At 37.5% G+C, this 23,713-nt stretch overlaps 1 protein-coding gene and 1 long non-coding RNA gene across 2 annotated transcripts in view; one reads left to right on the top strand and one right to left on the bottom strand.

Moving 5' to 3' along the window:
* Positions 1–7,562, bottom strand: part of LOC311302372 (uncharacterized protein) — a gene marked incomplete at its 3' end in the record, with an annotated part of 49,170 nt that extends 41,608 nt beyond the window's left edge. The window contains exons 1-5 of the mRNA XM_084428189.1: positions 7,053–7,562; positions 6,032–6,581; positions 5,722–5,778; positions 5,478–5,600; positions 739–1,753 (exon numbers count right to left, since the gene is read on the bottom strand). Of these exons, the coding sequence (XP_084284315.1) occupies positions 739–1,753; positions 5,478–5,600; positions 5,722–5,778; positions 6,032–6,580 (1,744 nt within the window). The 5' untranslated portion in view covers position 6,581; positions 7,053–7,562. The remainder of the gene's footprint in view (positions 1–738; positions 1,754–5,477; positions 5,601–5,721; positions 5,779–6,031; positions 6,582–7,052) is intronic.
* Positions 7,563–7,883: 321 nt separating this feature from the next.
* Positions 7,884–9,536, top strand: LOC311302661. Its single transcript, XR_014629640.1, has 3 exons — positions 7,884–8,368; positions 8,863–8,916; positions 9,050–9,536. It is a non-coding gene; the product is annotated as an uncharacterized lncRNA (long non-coding RNA).
* Positions 9,537–23,713: the final 14,177 nt, after the last annotated feature.

Below are 23,713 nucleotides of genomic sequence, written 5' to 3'. Positions count from 1 at the left end.
ATCCAGAACGAGCTGTATTTAGAGCTTGATTAAATAAATGATTCGTTTATAATGGGAAGGACGTCTTAAGCTATGAAACTTGCAGGACGTTTTAATGGTACAAAGACCTCTTATATACCAGAAGATCAAGGCAAATTTGGTTTCTCATGTCATGACCCCTTTAATTCTTGGAGACTTTCATTTATGTGACTGAATATCTACCTACTCTTAAGCAATATGTGGACTGTCCCACTCATTTAAACTGGACTATTGATCGATTGTATTACATAGTATTTCAAATTTTGAAAGATAGATTCAGAAGATATTGTCTGAAACTAAAACTGAAAATTTCCCCAAATAACAAGCTCTCAATAACAAGGCCAGTCATTTGACTTCCACTGTGGTGTCTTTACTAGATCCACTCCAGTTCACATATAAGATAGACAGAGAGACTAATGATGCTGTGCTGACCCTGCTTAATATAGTTACTAAACATCTTATGCATCACAAAGGATATGCCAGGGTTTTATTCATAGATTTTAGCTCAGCTTTTAATTCAACGAAGACACACATTCTCCTGAAAATGCTGATTGATCTCAATATTAATACAGGGTTATTGGTCCACAACGCTGCGTGATTTGCGTGATAACTTTAAGTTTATAATAATGTGGTGATCACCAGCACATCACAGATGCTTACAATTAATTTAACACTTTTAAAAAAAGTTAGACAAAAACCCTGTATTTGATATTCACATACCAGTTTGAGTGAGGTCAGTGTTTCTCCTCTTCAGCTCAGTGTTTTCCTGCTCCAGCTCAGTGTTTCTCCTCTTCTGCTCAGTGTTTTCCTGCTCCAGCTCAGTGTTTCTCCTCTTCTGCTCAGTGTTTCTCCTCTTCTGCTCAGTGTTTTCCTGCTCCAGCTCAGTGTTTCTCCTCTTCTGCTCAGTGTTTTCCTGCTCCAGCTCAGTGTTTCTCCTCTTCTGCTCAGTGTTTCTCCTCTTCTGCTCAGTGTTTTCCTGCTCCAGCTCAGTGTTTCTCCTCTTCAGCTCAGTGTTTTCCTGCTCCAGCTCAGTGTTTCTCCTCTTCTGCTCAGTGTTTTCCTGCTCCAGGTCAGTGTTTCTCCTCTTCTGCTCACTGTTTTCCTGCTCCAGCTCAGTGTTTCTCCTCTTCTGCTCACTGTTTTCCTGCTCCAGCTCAGTGTTTCTCCTCTTCTGCTCAGTGTTTTCCTGCTCCAGGTCAGTGTTTCTCCTCTTCTGCTCACTGTTTTCCTGCTCCAGCTCAGTGTTTCTCCTCTTCTGCTCAGTGTTTTCCTGCTCCAGCTCAGTGTTTCTCCTCTTCTGCTCACTGTTTTCCTGCTCCAGCTCAGTGTTTCTCCTCTTCTGCTCAGTGATTTCCTGCTCCAGCTCAGTGTTTCTCCTCTTCTGCTCAGTGTTTTCCTGCTCCAGCTCAGTGTTTCTCCTCTTCTGCTCACTGTTTTCCTGCTCCAGCTCAGTGTTTCTCCTCTTCTGCTCAGTGTTTTCCTGCTCCAGCTCAGTGTTTCTCCTCTTCTGCTCAGTGTTTTCCTGCTCCAGGTCAGTGTTTCTCCTCTTCTGCTCAGTGTTTTCCTGATCCAGCTCAGTGTTTCTCCTCTTCTGCTCAGTGTTTTCCTGCTCCAGCTCAGTGTTTCTCCTCTTCAGCTCAGTGTTTTCCTGCTCCAGCTCTTTAATGAGATCTTCAGCCTGTTTCTCTGCTGCTTTCTGCTGTTCCTCCATCATCAGCAGCTCAGACTGACACCTCTAAAAGGAGCGGATCAGATGAGTGAAGAGCTCATTATAAACCAATTATGACACGGCTAATCTCTTGTCTTGTCATGGTGAGCGTGTGATCAGTGTTGGGAAGGATACTTTCAAACCATATTTCATTACAGAATACAGAATACATGCCCCAAAATGTAATTTGTAACGTATTCCGTTACGTTACTCAATCTGAGTAACGTATTTTGAATACTTGGATTACTTCCACATTGAATTGCATTTTATAAGTGTAGGAATGCGGAATGCGGTGCGGTGATGCGTTCATGTAACGGGTGGCGCTGCTAGGCCTGTCGCGATAGTCGATAAGTCGATTAATCGCACGATAAAAAAAAATGAGCTCGATAATTTTTCCGGCCGCGATAATTCCATTTGCATGATTATTTGTTTTCCTCGTCTCTCTCTCTCTACCAAAGAGACTGGATGACCACTCTCGCTCGGTTCTTTAGCGTATAGAAGGAGTGAACCCTCTTGTTGTCAGTTGCATGCGGTCTTTGTGTGGGAAGGCGGCGCCGCGGCGCTTGTCAGTCACATGGTCTTTGTATGGGAAAGCGCCGGCGGGACTGTTTGCGGCTACTTCCGGGAGAGAGAGAAGACGCTAGTTGTGAGTTGCGACAGCGAGCCCGATCACATGAAAATGCGTATCTATACCACGAATGTTATTTCTCGTGCCATTTATACGCCAAAAATAGTTTTTGCGTGCATATGATACGCTCTTTATGGCGTGTAATACGCACGCACTCCTCACCCCTAATCCTAACCAAGTATTTTCAGTGCGTAGCATACACGCAATAAAGTGTGTCTCCGTCTTCCCGACAGTACACAATCACTTGACAAAGTAACAGGAGGACAAAGTAACAGGAGTAACAGTGCTAAATTGAGCGATATGGCTTGTTGAGGCTTTTTTAAATTTGTTTACAAAGGTCCTAACTGTCAGTTTTGCCTGTTATGGAATGTATCACTATTTAATAATGTCTAAAGCCTAATGTTTAATATTTTTTGAAGTGCAATTTTGTTTCATTTTATTTATTAACAGACATTTATTTTGTTAACAGACACTAAGAGTCCATTGCTTTCATTGTTTTTGGTTGTTATGTTCATTTTTTTGGATATTTAAAATGTTTTCCGTTTTCAATGTTTAATATTCTTTAGAAATAAAAGTTTATAGATCGTTGAAAAGGTGTACCTGCATTATTATGCCATTATAATTATATTAAATGAAAATGGTCTCAGAACGACAATATTATCGTTTATCGCGATAATTTCTTGGACAATTTATCGTCCAGCAAAATTTGTTATCGTGACAGGCCTAGGCGCTGCCAATAAAAGCTGTCACAAAGAACCGGCAAAAGTAATGATTATGAATACCGTATTTTCCGCACTATAAGGCGCACCGGATTATAAGGCGCACCTTCAATGAATGGCCTATTTTAGAACTGTTTTCATATATAGGGCGCACCGGATTATAAGGCGCATAGAATAGAAGATACTGCAGTCAAACGTTTGACTGGGTTTGCGTTATGCAGTGGTCACCAACCTTTTCAAGCCTAAGATCACATCCAAAGTCCAAATGTAAACCAAGATACCTTGTTTATACTCGACGCGTCCGCATGAGCGCGAAGTTAATAAAAAAAATAATATCCGTCTGCTCGGGCAGATTCGGCTTAACAGCGCGCGCGCCTCTGAATCCGAAGATGCATGACTTTGAGCCGAATCTGCCCGAGCAGACGGATATTAGTAGTACATCTCATCACACCGGCACCCAGTTTGCGCATCTAAATCAGTTATATGGTCTGGTGTTCAGTCTAAAACAAAACAGTTGCGTCAAGTATAAATGCCTCGCGTCTGTTTGGGGAGTTGCGCGCGCAGTCAGCGGAGGCTCGCGCTCTGGTGTCAGGCGAAAGTATAAACAAGGTTTAAGTCAGCGGTTGTTTAACAGACGTTAACATAAGGCGCCAGATCCATATATAAGGCGCTCCGGATTATAAGGCGCACTGTCGTTTTTTGAAAAAAATAAAGGCTTTTAAGTGCGCCTTATAGTGCGGAAAATACGGTATGTCAAATATAGCAAGGATATATTTTAATTGTTTATTAATAAACAAGTGTTTTCTGTGTCAGTGTCGGCTGCAAAGATTAATTTGACAATGCTGATTCACGATCTTCGCAGTAGTGAACGCGGCAGAGAGAAATGCACATTTCATACGGATTACATAAGCAGAGAGCAGTCTGTTTTCTTTCATTTTGAATAGTTCTGTTTAAAAGTAGACATGTCTGTGAGGCAAGTGTAACCTTATATGCCAAGTTTCGGTTCATTTATGAGATGAGCTCCAGTTCACCCCCCCGGTGCCTCCGTGTCGTGATTATTGTCTGCTATTACTTCTTATTTATTAAATCCAGGCAATTGGTTGATGAAACATTTATTAAAATTAAGATACAATTAATACAAAACGAAATTCACTTTAAAGACAGGCTTTGTGCTTTGAGGTCTCTGTGAAAGTTTTAAAGCAGTCTTTTAGTGCCGCTTTCAGAGTGGTCACGCCCGTAACATTGTTTTTTCCTCATAAATGCGAACATTAAATTAATATTTTATGTGGAGAGACAACCCTTCTTCATCTGGTGGGTAGTATTATTTTTGGTTTGCGCAGTGTAATTCAAAGTACTAAAAAAATATTTTGCTACCTAAAAGTTAAAGATTTTTTTTGTGTCACGCATGTGTATTTCCCTCATATTAAATATAAAACACATGTGTAGACAGATATTTTTCTAATGTCTGGACTCCTTTATTAAGGGAGTATGGATATATAAACAGACGATAGTACTTAGTAGTACTATGCAAGTCAATGAGACCAGAAACTGTCTGGTTACTGACATTCTTCTAAATATCTTCCTTTCTGTTCAGCAGAAGAAAGAAATTCATACAGGTTTGAAACAACATGAGGGTGAGTATATGATGACAGAATTTTCATTTTAAAGTGGAGTATCCCTTTAATAGTGCCATATTTGAGGGTGATTTCAAATTTATATACTGTCTATGATCGTAACGTGTGTATCTTACTACTTCTCACCACTGTGTCCTGATGGTTTAGAGGACAATTACTCCCAGTCACACCCTGTCGTTTCAAAGAATATTACAAAGGCGAGCGCATCAAGTACAAACGCCTCGTCTGTTTGGGGAGAAGTGTGCGGAGCCAGCGGAGGCTCGCGCTGCAGAGCCAGGCCAAACTATAAACAAGGCTTCTGAGTTCTCTCATCAAATCCCCTAATAAACAGACCGAAGTGACAGAACACTGACACTGTTTTAATGACCAACAGTAATATCAAGTGATGCAAACCAATTTTATTTTTTGGTGAAATTTTCAGTTACGTGTGATTTATGTAATTCATTGACTGTGAGGAGACTAGAAGACTAGATTTTTTCAGTTTTGAATATTCAACAGATTAGGTATATGAATACGACTGAATAGGTGCATATTTAAAAATATATACATATATTATTTGCAAACAGTAACAAAAAACTTTATTCTTTTACTGCTCTTTTTTATATTTTTGTTTTCCCCTAATTTAAATATTTAATTTATTTATTTTAACCTCCAACTGAACTGCTGAGACCATCACATTGTTCAAGAAGCAGCTGAAGACACACTTAACCGCAAGTACCAAACCACACACTCCTAAACCAATGCACTTACACACACTCTCGCATACTCACGGTATATTGTTTAGGCAAGATGATCAATGTTGCTACCAACAGGACACCCAGACCAATAATCATCCAGTTTGAAATGTGGACAGTTCGAGACGAAGTAAGGAAACAATCAATGGAGGCGCGAGTCTGCAAAAAGAAGAAGATTCAGTTCAAGCAACACTTCTCGAAGAAAGATCGCAAAGCTTGTGATAAGTTGTGGCTCAAAGTGCAAGAACACAAATGATTTTAATCATTTTTTTCCACTCACTTTTCTCTGCTCTGAGCGCGTGATCTCTTGAATCTTCTTCATTCTGTCCTGGATCATCTGCATACAGAGAAAAACACAGACACATTTATCACTGAATTTAGCGTTAAATTTTCTGACAAAACAATTCTTATTTGAATAATAAATGTTAGACCTCATGAATTAAATGGCTTTTATACATATGGCTTTTAGTCCATGTCTGTCAGTTTTGAAGGTAATATATTGCATTCTCAAAAATTGACTAAATTAACTTTTACCTGATTTAGGATGCATTTCACAGTGTGTTTAAAGTGTTTTGTCTGTAACTCTTTACCTTCTTCTCTCGACTCTCCTCCTCTATAGGAACAGTGTTGTGAGTCCTGTGTTCTCCTTCAGTGCAGGACAGACAAACACACGTCTGGTCATCTCTGCAGAACAGCTCCAGAGGTCTCTCGTGTTTCTGGCATATATAATCCTCCAGATTTTCCACAGCGTTGATCAGTGTGTGTTTCTTTAGACGTGGGACACTGAGATGAGGCTCCAGATGAGTCTCACAGTAAGAGCTTTGACACGTCAGGCAGGTCTTCACTGCTTTCTGCTTTCTTTCACCACAGAAGTCACAGAACACCTCAGATTCTTGATTAAGCTTCTTAAAGTGTTGCACAAGCTTTCCGAGTATAGTATTAATCTTGAGATCAGGTCTTCTGCTGAATTTTTCGTTACAGAGTGGACAGAAGCAGATCGGTGAGTTCGGCCAGCACTTTCTCAGGCAGGTTCTGCAGAAGTTGTGTCCACATGGAGTGGTGACTGGATCAGTGAACACTTTCAGGCAGATGGAGCACTGGAGCTTCTCATTTAGTGATGGACCACTGGAGGATGCCATGCTGAAAAGATAATTAAGTAGTAATAAGATAAGTAATGTCAATATATCTTCTACATTCCTGAAGAGAGCAATTTTGATAATTATATGTACTGAGTAAATTAGGCTATGGATGTTGCATGTTAAATACCTGTAGAAAAAATCTGAAGAAACTAAATACAGACACTAAACTAGGGAAGAAACACAGTACAGCAAATGTAATAGGTTTTCATTTTAATACAATCATGAGATTAAAAAAAAAAAAAAAAATTAGTGGAACTGTACTTTTTCAAGCAAATAACAAATTTGAAAGAAACTCCAAGAGTCATTTCTGTTTAATAGAGTTATGGTTTTCATTGAACTTTGTTTATTCTGTCTGCAGTTCAAATACTTCCTGATTCTGATATATGTTGCATGAACACATACTTTAATTTTACAAGCGTTCTTGTACTGCATCATGCTATCAAACTAGTGAACTTACATTTCCATCGCTTACCTGTGAGTGAATGTCAGATTTGATCGTTAATTTCAGGGTTTCGGAAAAGAAGTGTTGTTTGAAGAAGCTTCCAGCTCATCTGTTCAGTTTCACTTTCAACAAAGACTTTACACACCTGCAGTGATGTCATATACTGTAGCTCCGCCCATAATCATAAATATTGAACTGTTCCTAATCCATCCATGATGAGTGAGTAAACAGTGTAAGAAACTTGTAGAATATGTGTAGTTTTATTTAGTTCCTTAATTTTTTAAGAGAGCAGTGGCAAATATCAAGTTATCACAGTTTATACAATTGAAGTTTGTTTGAAAAAGCACACACTAAACATATGATTCAGTGTAATTTGCCTTGATTTCCAGGAGGATCGGTAAAACAATAAAACATATAAAGGCTTCCGGGTAGCTAAAAATAAATTATGATTATTGTTTAATTAATTATGAAAAAAAAAAAAAAAAGATTGGTAGTTGTTTTTAAAATCAACCCCATGAGATAAAATGCTGACCGTTGTCTGGCCACTGTACGAGTGCACACTCACGTCACGATCCTGAAGCGCGAATCTCAGCCGTTATTTTGGCGGTCCGTCTGAGGGAAATCTGATTTTATCCGCCAAATAAAACACTAAAGAAAGAGCTCACAGGAGGATAAAACATATATCTATAAACATATTTTAAATATGCTAACAGTAGCTATAGTGTGCAGTGCTTTTGCTCTGGACGGTGTGTGAGGCTCAGTGTGGATATGAAGAGATGAAGGGTGTTTTCTGGTCCATATACTGCCAATAGGTGGCGCTAATGCACTGTTTAGTAGTTTAATATCCACGGTAAATGAAACGAAGCAGCAGTAGCAGCATCACTTTTGAAAGGAGTTCACACAGTGCTTACCATAGACAGTAAAAGAAATGGACACAGCGACCCCATTGGATTCAACGGAGACAAATGCTGCGTTCCAAACCGCATACTTCCCTACTATTTAGTATGGGAAAAGGAGTAGGCGAGCGAAAAAGTATGTACGAATCCAAAAGAGTAGGCGAGAATTACCTGGGTGACGTACTAATTATCGCGAGATTCGGACTTAAGTGCGTTCGAATATGCCTACTTTCCTACTATATAGTAGGCGAAAACAGTACGTGAAGGAAGCAGTACGTTCCAAACGTCAGTATTCATAAAAGAGTAGGCGAGAAGTTCCCGGATGGCTTACTGCTTTCGGCCAGATTTTTGAGTGCTCGACCGATGGATACTCTTCTATCCCAGGAGGCCACGCGAGAGGATACGTCATCGCAAACATCGCAGAGATCAGAGACGCGGGTGCTTTCAAATGTGAGTAAACACGGTTCCTTGTGTTAAAATTGCATGTGTTGAACTACTGTAGAGTAAACTGTTGAATTGTTGAAGGTGTAAAGACGTTACACAGTGTAGTATAGTTGTGATTTTGCTGTAAAAACACGTTTTATTATGTATAACGTTAGCTAAAGGGAGCTCCAGTAAAGACACGTAAGTTACGTTTCTAACGTGGATTTACATAAACCATATACATCTTAAAGACGCTTATTTTAAATGTCTATTTACATCTGACAGGAAAATCTTGAAATATCACAACATGAAATAGACATCTGAGTAATGTGCTATTATGTAGAACAAATCTATAAAGTAACTAACGTTAAACATAAGTTATCTATTTTATTTGTCCATTAGTAGTTGATAAATTGAGGAACATTTATGTTGGATAAAAAGTTAAAACAACCTCAACATGTAAATGTAGTGTTGAGTTCATAAATCACAGAGGTAACGTGGATCTTGTCTGGATGTTACAGGGTCAGATGAACAGATGTGTGTTTATCCGGTGGAGTGGCTCATGAAGGCTTTGAGTGAGTATACAACTATCAAGAAATGAATAACAACTATTTAAATCTTAAGCTGTAGTTTATTTTAATTATTGTAATTTCAAACAGAGCTATTACAGCACTTTTCTGATTATTGATTTTTGTGCATTTGCTGCAGATCTTTTGTGGTGGAGCAGGACCTGCAAGGGAAGATGATGGCAGCATTTGTGGAAAAAAAGCGTTTTTGTCTTCTAAATAATACTGAAATCAAATGACATTGTGCGGTTAAAATGACTGCTTTTGTTTTATGTTTGTGCATTTTGTAGGATCTGAAATGTCAGCAGGCTGGTGTGAGCACTGAGGATGAGGAGCCCAGAGCTGAATCCTGGAGATGGTGCCATGGATGAGACCCTCCATCACTCCACCTGCCCTTACAAGACCCTTGATCACTCAACCTGCTCTTATTGCCTCAGATTGTGAAGCACAACACATCACGCAACAACCTCCGGCACGAGGGAACGGCTCACCTCTGGCGGTCAGCTGATTCATCAGAATAAAGCCGCAGAATGGGAACCGCTGTGTTGAGATGGCAGAAGGATGTGGGGTTCAGTGCCTGTAGCCTACATACATGATGTAGTTTGAATAAAGCTTTGTTTCATGTGTTGACTTATGCATTTGTTTATTGTGTGATGGTGACTTTCATTCATTCTTTTACTAATTTATTAATATTTCTCATTGTTGTCAGTAAATAAAATATAATTATTTAATTAATGTTTTATTTAATTGTTTGAAAGAAAATGTAGATATGTTCATTATATACACATCTAGAGTGTATTCAATCATGCAGAGCTATGTCATATGACATACATTACATTTTGTTTGTTTTATTGAATTATATAATTTTCAGTAAAAAGTAATATAATTAAGTATTGGTCAGCATTTATCGTTGTTGTTATTGTATGTTTTGGGGTGGGATAGCAATGCAATTCATTCTGAGGTAATATTATTTTTTAATATTAATGATGCGTACATTTTTCGAGTATAAAATCAACAGTTTTCCTCCAAAGGCGAATCTTCGAAAAGCTGCCCTTTGTGCAGACATTACAAACGCTGAGGAAATCCGTTCTAGGTAGGGCTGTCGAGTTACTGATGTTATGAGATCTGTAAAAAATCTCATTATGTATGCAAACCCATAATATATATATATATATTATGGGTTTGCATACATAATATGATATTTTTTACACAGGAAAAAAAGAACCTACAAGGTTGAATATCTTAATATATATTTTCTTAAATAATTCATTATAATACATTTAAAAATATATTTTTTTTTGTTATTTATAGGCCTAGGGATGAAACGACAGTTAAATTCAACAAGAAAAAGAGGAAAAAATAAAGCAGTTAGCCACTTTCGCTTGTGGATGAAAACGTTTGGATAACAAATTAACAACATATTCAAGAGATGACAATTTTGGGATTTCGTAATAAAAATAAATAATATCGTTAAGGATAAAACGGTGGGTCACATTAGTAGGGTTAAATATAAGAACTTAAATCAACCCTAAATGTATTCACAAAATAAATGGGCAGCAGTTTCTTCAAAAAGACCACAAAATGAGCAAGTTTAATCAATATCAAGATATTTACAGATAGATGAATTAAACGTGTCGTTCAAATCTTTTAAGTTGTTGCGCTTGTGATAACGCGTCGTAGGTCACATGATAACGTCAACATGGCAGATGTCCGGTTCGCATTCATACTCAACGAGATCTTGCTATAAAGTACCTACTCTTTTAGCGCTCGTTGAGTAAGTACTTATTGAAATTAAGTACCTACTCATTGAGTATGCGGTTTGGAACGCAGCCAATGTGAAGCCCATTAGAAACTCTTACTTCCTGGGGGTCCAGCGTACTGCGCAGACTCAAACTGAGCTTGATGACGTAGAAGTGACGTGAGCAACCCGTCTGACAATTGTAAGTCTTCTAAAAGCTGTGCCAAGAGAAATCAATCTGAATCACCCACCGAATCTTGCAGAGACGGCGAACGTGAACAGCAGCAAATTTTAGTAAGTATTCTGATTAATTATTTTGTCATTTTGCGTAGTATTTATTTATTTATTTTAAAATTTAACGCCAGTACGCTATCTTATATGTGTGCATAAACGGGTCTAATTTTTTTTATTTGAATTCCAAAAATTCCTATTTGAATCATATTTGAATTTTTTCAAAAAAATTACCAAAAAGCACATTTACCAAAAAAATTCCATCTTCTCCGTTTCCCTCTATCTACATTAAACCGAATAATAACCCATTCAAAACAATACTATATAAGCCAAGGAACCATACTGTAAGTAGGCCTATACAATATACTATCCCCTCGAGTCATTTTCGTATCCATTCAATATTAATTTTAAATAGTCTCTTAAAATGACTCATTGTACAGTTCATCTCTTCACGTAATACATTGACCATATAATATTCCAATTTATAAAAAATGATGAGCTGTTAAATCATGCAGTTTTGGCTAATAAATCATGGACAAACACACTTGAACAGAAACGGTTTTCTTTATTTTTTACATTAGGTTATGTAGGATAGGACATGTTGTATATGGCTTCCGACCAGGATGAAAGGGATCACATTCATCTTCAAGCATATCTGTAAATAAATAAAGGAATAAAGTTAACCGCGATTGACATTGAGATGTTTTTTTTTTTCATTGCATAATTTCATGATAATTTCTCCATCCCCCGTTAATACCCCGTTACCCATACTTCATTATTTAATTAAGTAGATACATTATTTAAAGATTGTGGATAAATGTTAGGCTACTTCATGTATACTTGCCACATACCGAATTATTTCCAATTCCTCAAAACGTTGTTGCACAATTTTTCCCCGTTGCTTTTATGGACTCTATATGGGCTTCTCCCTTGACTCTACGTCCCCCCGATTGCCTCATAGACGTCTATGCTCATAAAATATTGCCTGCGAGGTTCTGTGCGACAGAGAGTCGCGTGGCTATGACGCAATCATTAGCCTACTTTTACAAAAACTGCTTCTACAGGGCCATAACATAAGCTACAAGGTAATGGAGCATTTTATACATTGTCGTGTTTCTTTAGAAATAAATAATGGACAAATGGAGTCTTTAAACGCCTCAGATGTGAAGTTATTCGCTGTCAAAGTGACGCCAAAATGAATGGGAGTCAATGGGATGCTAACTGCAGGTGGGGTTCCGTTAGCCAATGGCGGCGTCCGGGGGTACCTTCAAAATAATACAAATCCATGCCCCCTTGGTGCTCACAGATTCAGAAGAAACCAGTAGAAGTTTGAGAATAGCATGTTTAAAATGTAAATCTGTTAAATGTTGATAATATATCTGTCCATTCTGGATATTGATAGTTTCATCACAGAGATCTGTCAGCTGAAGAAAGAGAAGGCGTCACTGGAGGAAATAAAGATGATGGAGAGAAACCAGAAACTGAAGGGATTGAGAGGTTTGTACATGATAAAGATTCACTTCATCCTTTAATACCTGAATTAACTTACCTGAAACATCTGTTTGTTTGTTAGCCTATATCTTTTCCTCGTTTTTTTTTCTTTCTTTCTTTCTGCTGAGTAATGAAGTAATCAAATTGATTAATTCATTTGATTCTCACAATTCAAATATCTTGATATGACTGCAGATTCTGACTGAAATGTTTATATGTACAATATAAGTGTATTAGTGTATTACCAGAACAACGATAAGCTTCCAGCATTAGTGTGACGAGCTCCATTATAGATACTGCAATTTTGACATATCTAAAAATGTTAATGTTACATCCAGTCTGCTTACAGTTTATTATTCTTTAAAATAGTCTCCTTCAGAGGAAAGGCCATTGCACACTGAGTCCGAAATTTTCGTATGCGTTTTTTCGTGTTCGTCAGCCTTAAAAATTTGTCACGCACAGGAACCTTGCACACTGAGTCCGATGCGTTATTAAACCTTTGCGGAAAAAAAAACGCAAAAAATACAAAATGGATTCGTCAAGCAGTAAGGATGATTTTGTTGCCCTCTTTCTTCTTAAAAAGAGAAAAAGGAAGAGGAAATATTTGGTCCATCCAATCCTGAGATTGCGCCGAGAGGAAGGAGAGTTTCACTTATCAAGGAGTTGCGAAACTATCTTGAGCGATTCAAAATTTACCTCAGAATGTCAGTGGAACAGTTTGATGCTTTGCTAGCGATACTGGAGCCACATATTAAAAAGAAGACCACCAATTTCCCTGAACCAATCGATCCTGAACAGAGACTATGGACACACACACACACACACACACACGGCCAGCGGAAGCGCTAGGCAGACAGAACAGCTGTAGCCTATACACAGGTTATATTTTATCCATTCTGGATTTTGTCGTTCGCTTGTACGGTGGCTCTGAATTGTCAAAAAAACTCTCAAAATACTGGCTGTGGATGCGAAAAACGCAGAAAATTGAACCCGATCCGAATTTTTTTATTACGGACGAAAGTTTCGTAGACAGTGTGCAAGCGTGATTGACATAACGTGAGGTCGAATTTTTTTTTTAACGTGCGAAAATTTCGGATACGAATTTCGGACTCAGTGTGCAATGGCCTGAACAGTTGTTATATAAATTGAAAGTCGCTGTGATTCTGTGTTCCTCAGGAGCTGGAAGAGGTTGAGTGTGTCTGACTGATGGACAGGATTCAGTGGAGCGTCAGAGATCAACTCTCTGAACACACACAGATCCAGAGACACACAGGACTCACTTTACTCTGTTACACTGACGCTCAGGAGAGAGTGTGTGTGTGTGTGTGTGTGTGCGTGTGTGTGTGTGTGTGTGTGTGTGTGACAGTCATGGATCCACCGATCAAACCTGCACAGAGTCTCTGGGTTCAGACTGTAACGCTGAAGAACAGCAGATGCTGCAGACGCCACTGAAGATGATGAAGATGAGGGGAGAAACCACAGCTGAGGAAGAATAGAGCGATGATGAAGATGATGATGAAGATGAGGAGAGAAACCACAGCTGAGGAAGAACAGAGCGATGATGATGATGATGATGAAGATGAAGATGAGGAGAGAAACCACAGCTGAGGAAGAACAGAGCGATGATGATGATTATATTCCATCAGGTATGTTTCTTCATTGTATTACTTTTTCATAATATTTTACATTTGTAATTTCAGAACCTGTAACAAGAAACAATTTTTCACGTGAGTCAAAGACGACAATTTAAAAAAGGCTAAAAAGTGTGATTTTTTTTTGTTGTAGCTTAAAAAGTTCTCAGTCCCCTTTTAAAGGTGCACTAAGTAACTTTTTTACCTTAACCGAACAGCTTCGGAGTCATTGGAATAGTTATATGACTTTTTTCGGGTTGAATGGTGGTCGTTGCGCAGCCCCCAAGCGCCTGTGAGCAGAAAAACCACCCTTGCAACTTTGGGCCTAGTAGACATCTTCAGAGGTTATCTGTGCCTGTTCGATGTCCAACGCTTTGTAACGCGTTCTGTCAGGAGGAGAAATAGGGATAGCTCACAGATTAAGTTATTACCGAGGCCAGACAGACTCACGGAGGCGATTGGCATCTCACAACTTGCACTTTATTCCCCAGTCGAACTCGTGTAACTGTCTGTCACCCGTTCTACCGTCCACAGCTTTACTTGATAAACAAAAGTAGGATAAGAATGAGCATCAAACTGAAATAACCCGCATACGGGTGTTCGAGGTGCACATACAATACAAACTGCCGACGACAGTTCAACAGGGCGCGCGCAGCTCTTAACCCTCTGAGGTCTGAGCTGTTTTCTGGGCCCTGGAGGTGTTCTGACATGCTCTGACATTTCTGGTTATTTCTGTTACTTGTGACATTTTCATAGCTAAAGTCTAATTACACTGTATTCAGCACAAACTCTGCTACAATAATATATCAGCAGCATGTATGTAAAAGTTTGTAGTTTTGAGATAATGACATTTATGCGTGGTTTGTGAAAATACAAAAAAAAATTCTCACTGAAATAAGGCCATGAAACCCATACTGATTATTTCTTCACAAGACTTTTGAAAATTGTATGACGTAGCCTAGAATATTTGCTGCAAAACTATGTGAAAATCACCCTGACTGCTCATTCAGATAAGACAATATATTGATTTAAAAATTTTACGACGTGTTTTGTGTGAAAAAGCAATATGCGGGAGCTCATTAATATGTAAGCTTTTCACACCTGAGAAAGACAAAGACCCTCCCCTAACGGCCCTATTAGGAGCTATCAGGCCCTGTCATTCTGAGCAACCTTGCACAAAGAATGAGGAGATTTAAAAAAGAATGGCTTTTAGATTGTTTGGATTTATTTACAACACAACATAATCCAAAGATACACAACAAATGCCAAAAAAGCACTTCAAAGACAGAGACCTTTGTGCCATTCCTAAAAACATTGTACATACCTTTCATTTCCAAGATTTTCACTTTACCATGTTCACGTACAGAGACTCATGTGAATGTTGAAGTCCTCAGTGGCATCTGGGCCCTGAAAAAAAAAAAAATCCTTTTTAAAATTCACAGAATACACACACACACACACACACACACACACACAAATGTTTCCAACAATATATAATATAATGAACACCAGGTTTGTTGTGCCTTGTAGGCATAAGGTATATGCGCAGTGCCGGATAAAATAATAATAACAATAGATAACCTATAGCAGTATAAACCTTCCAAAAGATTTCAGTAACAACTAAGCCAGAGAAAAATATATTGATTATCATGTTACTTCAAATGTTTCCATCTGTTATGATGATATGAAATGAGATAATAATAAAAACATGAAGCCGTTTGGTGCTTTTTGCTTTCATCCAAAATATGATACAGTACATTCAAACGCGATCGCGCTGCAAAATATGATACATTCAGACGCGATCGCGTTGCAAAATATGATACATTCAAACGCGATCGCTATCCAAAATATGATACATTCAAACGCGATCGCGCTGCAAAATATGATACATTCAAACGCGATCGCTATCCAAAATATGATACATTCAAACGCGATCGCGCTCAAATATAAAACATAATGGTTACCATATACATATCGTCGCTGCCCGATGAAACTCACGTATGTCCAAAACGGTTACTTTTCAGGAAGTGAAAATAAACACCGTAATTTCAAAAGCAGTTGAACGTAGCGTTGTCATACTTTGTACGGCATCTTTAAATGTAACCATATTCTTGCCAGTGTAATGATATAATCCACATTTGACCAAAATCGAGTTTAAATGGACATACGTGCATATTTTACAGTAACGGTGGTCGATACGCGTTCTTCCGATCATTAATTAGAATGGCCAAGTCGCGTTTCACATTGACAGATGAATAGGCTACGCTCAGTTTATTAAATAGCCTACGTCTCAGTTTATTAAATGTCTCTTGCAAACTATGAAGGGACAATGAATCAATACACTCATTGCTGACCCCAGGGCCGGCGCGTCCATATAGGCGAACTAGGCAATTGCCTAGAGCGGCACTTTTGTAAGGGCAGCAAAATGTGTGCCAACCGGGAATGAACAATTCACAAAATAGGCTATAGGCTCTATGATCATATAATCATACATAATCAGAGAGTAGCCTTTTCTTTTCGTTTAGAATTATTTTGTTTAAAGACTTTTCAAGCTTTGTGTATTTGATGTCTTTCTCATGTCTGTGTGAGGCATACACTGAGTTTCGTTAACGTGCAATGCAAGTGACCGCGCGGGCGCCTCCATGATTATATTGTCTGCTATATATTTGCTTCTTATTTATTAAATCCACTCCAGGCGATTGGTTGATGCAAAATTGATTAAAATTAAGATACAATTTATACAAAACAAAACTCACTTTAAAGAAAGGTTTTCTACAAAACAAAACGTAATGAATTGGTCAAAATCATGTCTGACCCGTCTCAAATTGTGCATCCTATTACTCGTGCTGTTCACTTTTCATACTTTCAACAGTATAGTAGACCTACAGACTCTATTTGTACAAATTGTTGCACATTCATTTAATTCTGCATTTTGCACACACAAGTTGAAAGGCTTCAAATCAAGTTCACGGATAATTGTGCGTGCATTTATTAATCATTATGATACTAAAATCATAACAAAGTAGGCTATGCTATGTACAAAAAAAAAAAAAATACAGCCATTTCTGTTTTTTTCTTTTAAACAAAAAAACAAGCTGCACCCTTTTTTTTACATTTCATCTATCATTCCGAAATAGAATAATGAATGAACGAAAAAGTACACGGACCCAACATGTAGGCTATTAGCCTTTTTACCCGTTATCAATCTAAATTAATCTCGTTTTTAATTTAACTTAATTTCGTTTTTCTTTATTTAAATTTAGTTTATCTTTATTTAAATTTCGGGTTTTTCTTTATTTAATTTGAGTTTTTTCTTTATTTAAATGTAATCCGTGTATCATTCGTTCAGTCGTTTTTTTATTTAATATTGAAAGTAGAAAAATGAGAAAACAGTTCCTTTTTCGATTTTCATTTTTTCCAAACCAACGAAAAACAAGAATTCAGCTTGAGTTTTCGTTTTTCGTTCTGATGTAGAAAAATGTATAAACAGCTGGAATATTCGAATTTTACACGTGGGTGGGAATGAAACGCCCCTTTCATTTGATTTGTCAGCCGAAGATCAAACTGTCCCGTCATCAGTTCTTCCTCAGTTCTGCACTGCAGAATAAGAGTCCTCGCGTTGTGATTCTTAACGCGTTTATTGCAACTACATTTCATCTTTTTTTTTTCATCAAATAACCAGACTAACATGGCTCGACACAACCCGTACTGGGAAAAACACTAGACAGGGCTTTCTTCTGTGTAGACCAGGAGTTCTCAAGTGCCAGGGGTTTGCTATTTTCCTATTTCCGAACTGTAAAGTCACGTTTTTTTTTTTTATCATGAACCACGCTGTGTTTTATTCTTAAGTGACTATATAATGCATTTTACTTAAAATAATCTAAATGTTGACTTTGAAAAGTAGGTGCGTCAGAAGGCTATTCACTATTTTGGTTCATTTTTGGTGTGCGCCAGAAAGATGTTCAAGGAGACTGAGACGCGCTAAAGCAGCGCATCATATTGTTTTCTTTATTTTCCAAAGGCATGACATTTTGTAGTCATTTTGAATGTACACAAATAAAAATATAAATGTTACTGTTTCGAATGACAGAGTATTAAACGACAGAATATTATTATTTCCCCTGCTGAGCAACAAATCAAAGTGATGTCGCCGGCGCATCGCTCGCTCACACAGCATCTCTAGGCTATTATCAGTTCACTTCTGGCATGGCTAACATCGCAGCCTGTTCATTATTAAAATAAAACACAGTCAACCAAACATATAAAAAGTTATTCTGCTTAATTTAATTGGTCTGTTGTACAATATAAAGGCTGTGCCGCACAGTAGGCTACTTGCTGTTATTCCAAACTCATTTCCCTTGCTGTGAAGATGCTGATTCAGCCTATACGTGTATTGGGACTCGACTTAAGTATAAAGCCTTCTTTACATTACTAGTTAGCATCCAAATATTACATTGCAAATATGGAAACTTTGGACCGAATGAGAGATGCGCGAAACCAACGTCGGTACAGTTTCAGTTTCGATTCAAATAAATTCGTTTAGGCTTGGCGTTTAAAATTGGCTAAATGTTGTTTATAATAAAGGACAAAATAGGCTATTTTTATAAGCTATTAGGCTATATTTTTATTATACGTGGCTACTTATTTTTCATTCTTGTTGTTTTCTGAATAGGCCTACCATTCATTTAAGGATTTGACATAGGCTACAGTAAGGGGAAGTAAAATACGCATAGACATAGCCTATATGTTATTAATAGTGTTTATAATGTTAATGTTGCATTTTATTTACCGATCTTTTACACTATTTCTGAATATGCTAATAATAAAATGCGTTTGTTTCCCTCTCAACATGACCCGGTGCGCTGCGTACAAGCGCACATCTTTGAGATATAAATTAATACATTTTAATAAAACACAAGGCCTACATCATAAAACTCAGAAGAGTGTGTATTTTAATATCTCTGTTGTTCTCTGGTTGTTAGATAGTCAGTCTGAATGTCATGCGTTTACGTTAATATAGAAATATTATATTGTCAATGCATTATTCTTTTCTTTTTGTATTAGTGTTAAAAATATTAAATTTACAACTAATTATATTGATTTATACCTTCATTTATTATTTAAAAAAAAAAATTTACTGGGCGAGGGCGACCATGTAGGCTAACAGCCGTCATTTAGGCATACCCAGCTGATGCAAAGCGTAGGTGAATTTATATCTACACAGAAGAAAGCCCTGTCTAGTGTTTTTCCCAGTACGGGTTGTGTCGAGCCATGTTAGTCTGGTTATTTGATGGGAAAAAAAGATGAAATGTAGTTGCAAAAAACGTGTTAGGAATCACAACGCGAGGACTTTTATTCTGCAGTGCAGAACTGAGGAAGAACTGATGACGGGACAGTTTGATCTTCGGCTGACAAATCAAAGGAAAGGGGCGTTTCATTCCCACCCACGTGTAAAATTCGAATATTCCAGCTGTTTATACATTTTTCTACCTCAGAACGAAAAACGAAAAATCAAGCTGAATTCTTGTTTTTCGTTTTTTTGGAAAAAATGAAAATCGAAAAAGGAACTGTTTTCTCATTTTTCTACTTTCAATATTAAATAAAAAAACGACTGAACGAATGATACACGGATTAAATGTCTTTTTTTTTATTTAAATTTCGTTTTTTCTTTATTTAAATTTCGTTTTTTCTTTATTTAAATTTCGGGTTTTTTTCTTTATTTAAATTTTGTTTTTCTTTATTTAAATCTCCCCTTTACTGTGTCAGTAATTTATTAGTCAGAAAAATGTTAGACTACCTTAAAAGTATTTAAAAATAACAGACCCGTGCGTTAACATCTCCACAATAAACAGTGACAATTACTTCGTCTTGACCATTTACCGGTAAATAACAGTTGTGAATATATTGCGAATATATATTATAAACTTGAACAGTTGTCAAACACAAACGTTTGCTGATACTTCACCTCACAGAGATATTCGGCTGTCCAATGCTGAGCTACCAGAGACGCTTTTAGACCGGCGAGATGCCTCCACAGGGCGGGAGATACGCGGCGTGATTGACAGCTTTGACACCAAATGGATATACGTGAAAATCAGATGACATGATTTCACAACTTTTCATTGGTCATTTAGATATGTGAAGCATACTGTATACGGAAATGAACCTGGACATTCTATCCGTCGAAAAATCTCAAAATCGGCAAAATGGACATACGCGGTTTTCATTGGACAGCGACGATATCTACGTTTGAGCAGATATCCACAAACACAGTAACAGTAAACACGGGTCTAAATATTATAATATTCCCCATATATCTAGCAACAGTTCAACTGCAATGTGAAATTTATGCAACAATAACAAACTAATATGTAAGAATGTCTTACCTTACATCTTTCTTGTCTTCAAATCGCGTTCTTCTTCTTCTGAGTTAGCCTAAATCCAATGTAAGCTCAGGCACTTTCAAACTCGACGAAAAGTGAAGTGAAGTGTTTTGTTGTTGAGGTAATGAACGAGTCCGCGTTCCATGTGGAGATTTGCATCTGAATATCTTTTGCGCGAGTGGGCGTGGCCAAATTAACTGTAATGAGCAAGCGTTTGAGAAGCTGGACATCTTGTTGGTTTTATACAAATTACTTAAACAGAGAATATTTGTTTTCGTTTTGAATCCGATCATTTAAAAGTACACACTTAAATGTTTATAAAGGTATATGGCTCATAAATGTGTGACAAGTATTCGCTGAGTTTTGTTTCAGTTTATAGACGTGCTCAAGAAAAAAAAGTTCACCGCGACGGAGAGGCAGAACGCACACCCTGTTTATTTTCTTTATTTTACAAAAGCACAATGTTTTGATTTGATTGTAAATGGACACCTACAAAAGGAGAAATATCACAGATTCTTTTTTTATATTTCTTTTTTCTGTATGACCATAAATGACGGAGTAATTTAAGTTTATAGTGCTACAATGTGGAGAAAATCCAGCAAAACGCGCCCGCGCGTTTGTCGACCTCAGAGGTTTCAAAAAGGACGCTTTTACGCGTGGCGTTTTTCGCGCCGGTGTGCACACTCACATTGGCGCCCTTTGTTTAGTCACGAGGCGTTAAACGTCGGCGAATATCGCGCGAAATTCGTCCCGGTGTGAACAGGCCTAAGTCTAAAAGAGACTGCAAGGAAGACAAGGTTTTTCCATAGTTTTGCTCTAAAGTTTAGGCTACACGAGTAGGTAAAAATTCTTCAAAACTATACTTAGGTATAGAAACTATGTATTATTCCGTCAGTTATTCCAGGCCTTAAACTGCTAGGCTACACCCCCACAGGCAGGGCAGCACCTCAGAAGGTCAACTCGTATCATTCTTTCTAGTTCTGGGTAATTTGTGTATTTTCATTTAAAAAATGCCTTTGCTATATCTGTCATAAGTCTAGTCTGTGTTTCTGTCTTGTTTCATGTTTAGCAGCTCCCAGTTATGTTTATTAGTCTTCCCAGGTGCTTCCTATTAGCCACACCCCCTTGTTATCTTGTTTAGCTTGTTTGCCCTTGTATTTAAGCCTGTGTGTCTTGGTCAGTCTTTGTCAATCCTTAATGTTTGTTTGCTGGTTGTTCTGTTCCCGTGCCTTGTTTCCTGAGTCTGAGATTGTGTAATAAAGGAATACTGCAAATGGATCCTACTTCCTCATCTGCTTCAACCACCCGTGACAATATCACAGAGAAATACATGAAATTGATTATAAGGAATTGTTGTTAAGGAATTGTCACACAAACACCGATAGTGGGGACAAAATGCATCATTATAGTGACATATTCCAGTGTATTCATAAAATCTGTTATACCAATGTAAATATGAACAGCTGTTTATGTCAAAGTATTTGATTATCATCTCTCTCTGCATCGTAAAAGAAACTAGTTATGTCTCTACTAGCCACGGTGATGCACGGGTACTAGCCAACAGCATTTAATACCATCAAGAAAGGATCTTTCTATATATGACAGACAACACAGCAAAGTATTTATTTTACAGATAAATAACCCAATAAATAAAAAATCTTCTAAACATTATGCAATTCTCATTTTATGGAGTAGTCTAGTTTTCATTGGACTTTGTTCATTCTGTCTATCTATTCAAGTTCTTCCTGTTTCTGAAGTCTGACATGAAAATACACAAATCAAATGCACTTTTAATAGCAGACTGTTTTTGATAATACTGCTTTCTGGTAAACTCTACTAAACTCTTACATTTCTGTCACTTACCTGTGAGTGAATATCAGATGTAAATCACTAGTTTCAGAATAAAAAGGTTGTTGTCTGAAGAAGCTTTCAGTTTACCTGAAGTTTCACCTTCACGAAAGTCTTTCACTCGCCTGCAGTGATGTCATAAAGCTCATATTTCATGAATATTGAGCAGTGTGTTAATAGTGTCATTAATCTTCATTGATTTCCTGCATATTGTACAAGGGTAACCCAATGTGGCATTTAAAAGTAAAAAATAAACGATGAAAGCATACTAAAAAAGTTTCTAAGACCTTCATATAATAATAATAATAATAATAATCTGTGAGCTTTAATAAAACTGTTGTCACTGTACGAGTGCACACGTCACTATCCTGAAGTGCGAATCTCTACAATTTAAAAATTACGGTCCGTCTGAGGAGAATTGAACTAAAGGCCAAAATATTCTTCTCTTTTATGCGGACGCGAGGATTTTGTAACCGCGTGTACTTTAAAAATGAAATGCAACCACCTTGTGTCAATCACGTTTACACACTGCCTCCGAAACATTTGTCCATCATAAAAAATAAAATCCAGATCGAGTTACTCTTCCCTGTGACCTACTTTCTGTAAGATCTGAATTTTTGAGATTGAATTTTAGAAAACTGAATTTGAAGTTCCGAATTTCTTCATCTTTTCTTCATCTTGAAAACTTTAATCTGTATTTTTTTAAACTGAATATTTGCAAAATAAGAATTCAGAACAAAAAAACTAGCTCTTTGAAAATACATGTCTATAAAATTCTGCCATAAAAACATTTCAGTTTGTTAAATTTAAAATGTTCAATATTCGTTTAAAAAAATAAAATTCAGAACTATTTAAACTACCACCTAAAATTCAATTTTGTTAGATTTCACTTGTAAATAATTCAAATTTACACAATTCAAATTCAGATCATATTGTCATATTTTAAGCTCCATAAGATTTGCTTCAAAACATAAATTGTACTGCATTAAATATGATATTTAAAGAGTGAAGCTTCCAGAGAGTTGATATTGTCTTTGTGTCTGTCAGTGATGTGGAGAAGCTTGCGACGGTTACACTGATGGAGAAGTTTGTTCCCACCGTCTCCGGCTCTCAGAAGCTCCTGGCATCGATGGACTGCCGTCAGCTCAATCAGGTGCACGGATTCACTGATATTGTGCTCAAACCAAAGTCAAAAACACTGTCATTGTGAAGCCTTCTAATGCTCTCGCTTCTCTTGAAGAATATGTACTAGATTTAAGGATCATCTGCATTCGAGGGCCATGCCCACCCTAACGAGTTACTGTGCCCCCCCACCGAACGCGAGCGATTTTCAAAATACAAATGCGTGAAATGGTTGAGCGCAGTAAAGTTAGTTGTAGGTTCGATATTCGCCGGTCATTTGTTTTCCCTTGCCACCGTTGCAACCTTCTTCGTTGCTCTGGTTGGTTGTAGCACTATCCTATTGCGTGCAGAGGGAATTTGAA

The sequence above is a fragment of the Rutilus rutilus genome, assembly GCF_951802725.1.
Source record: "Rutilus rutilus genome assembly, chromosome: 13".
Taxonomy (NCBI): domain Eukaryota; kingdom Metazoa; phylum Chordata; class Actinopteri; order Cypriniformes; family Leuciscidae; genus Rutilus; species Rutilus rutilus.
Note: the sequence above shows the minus strand (reverse complement) of the source record. Positions and strands in the feature narration are given on the sequence as shown.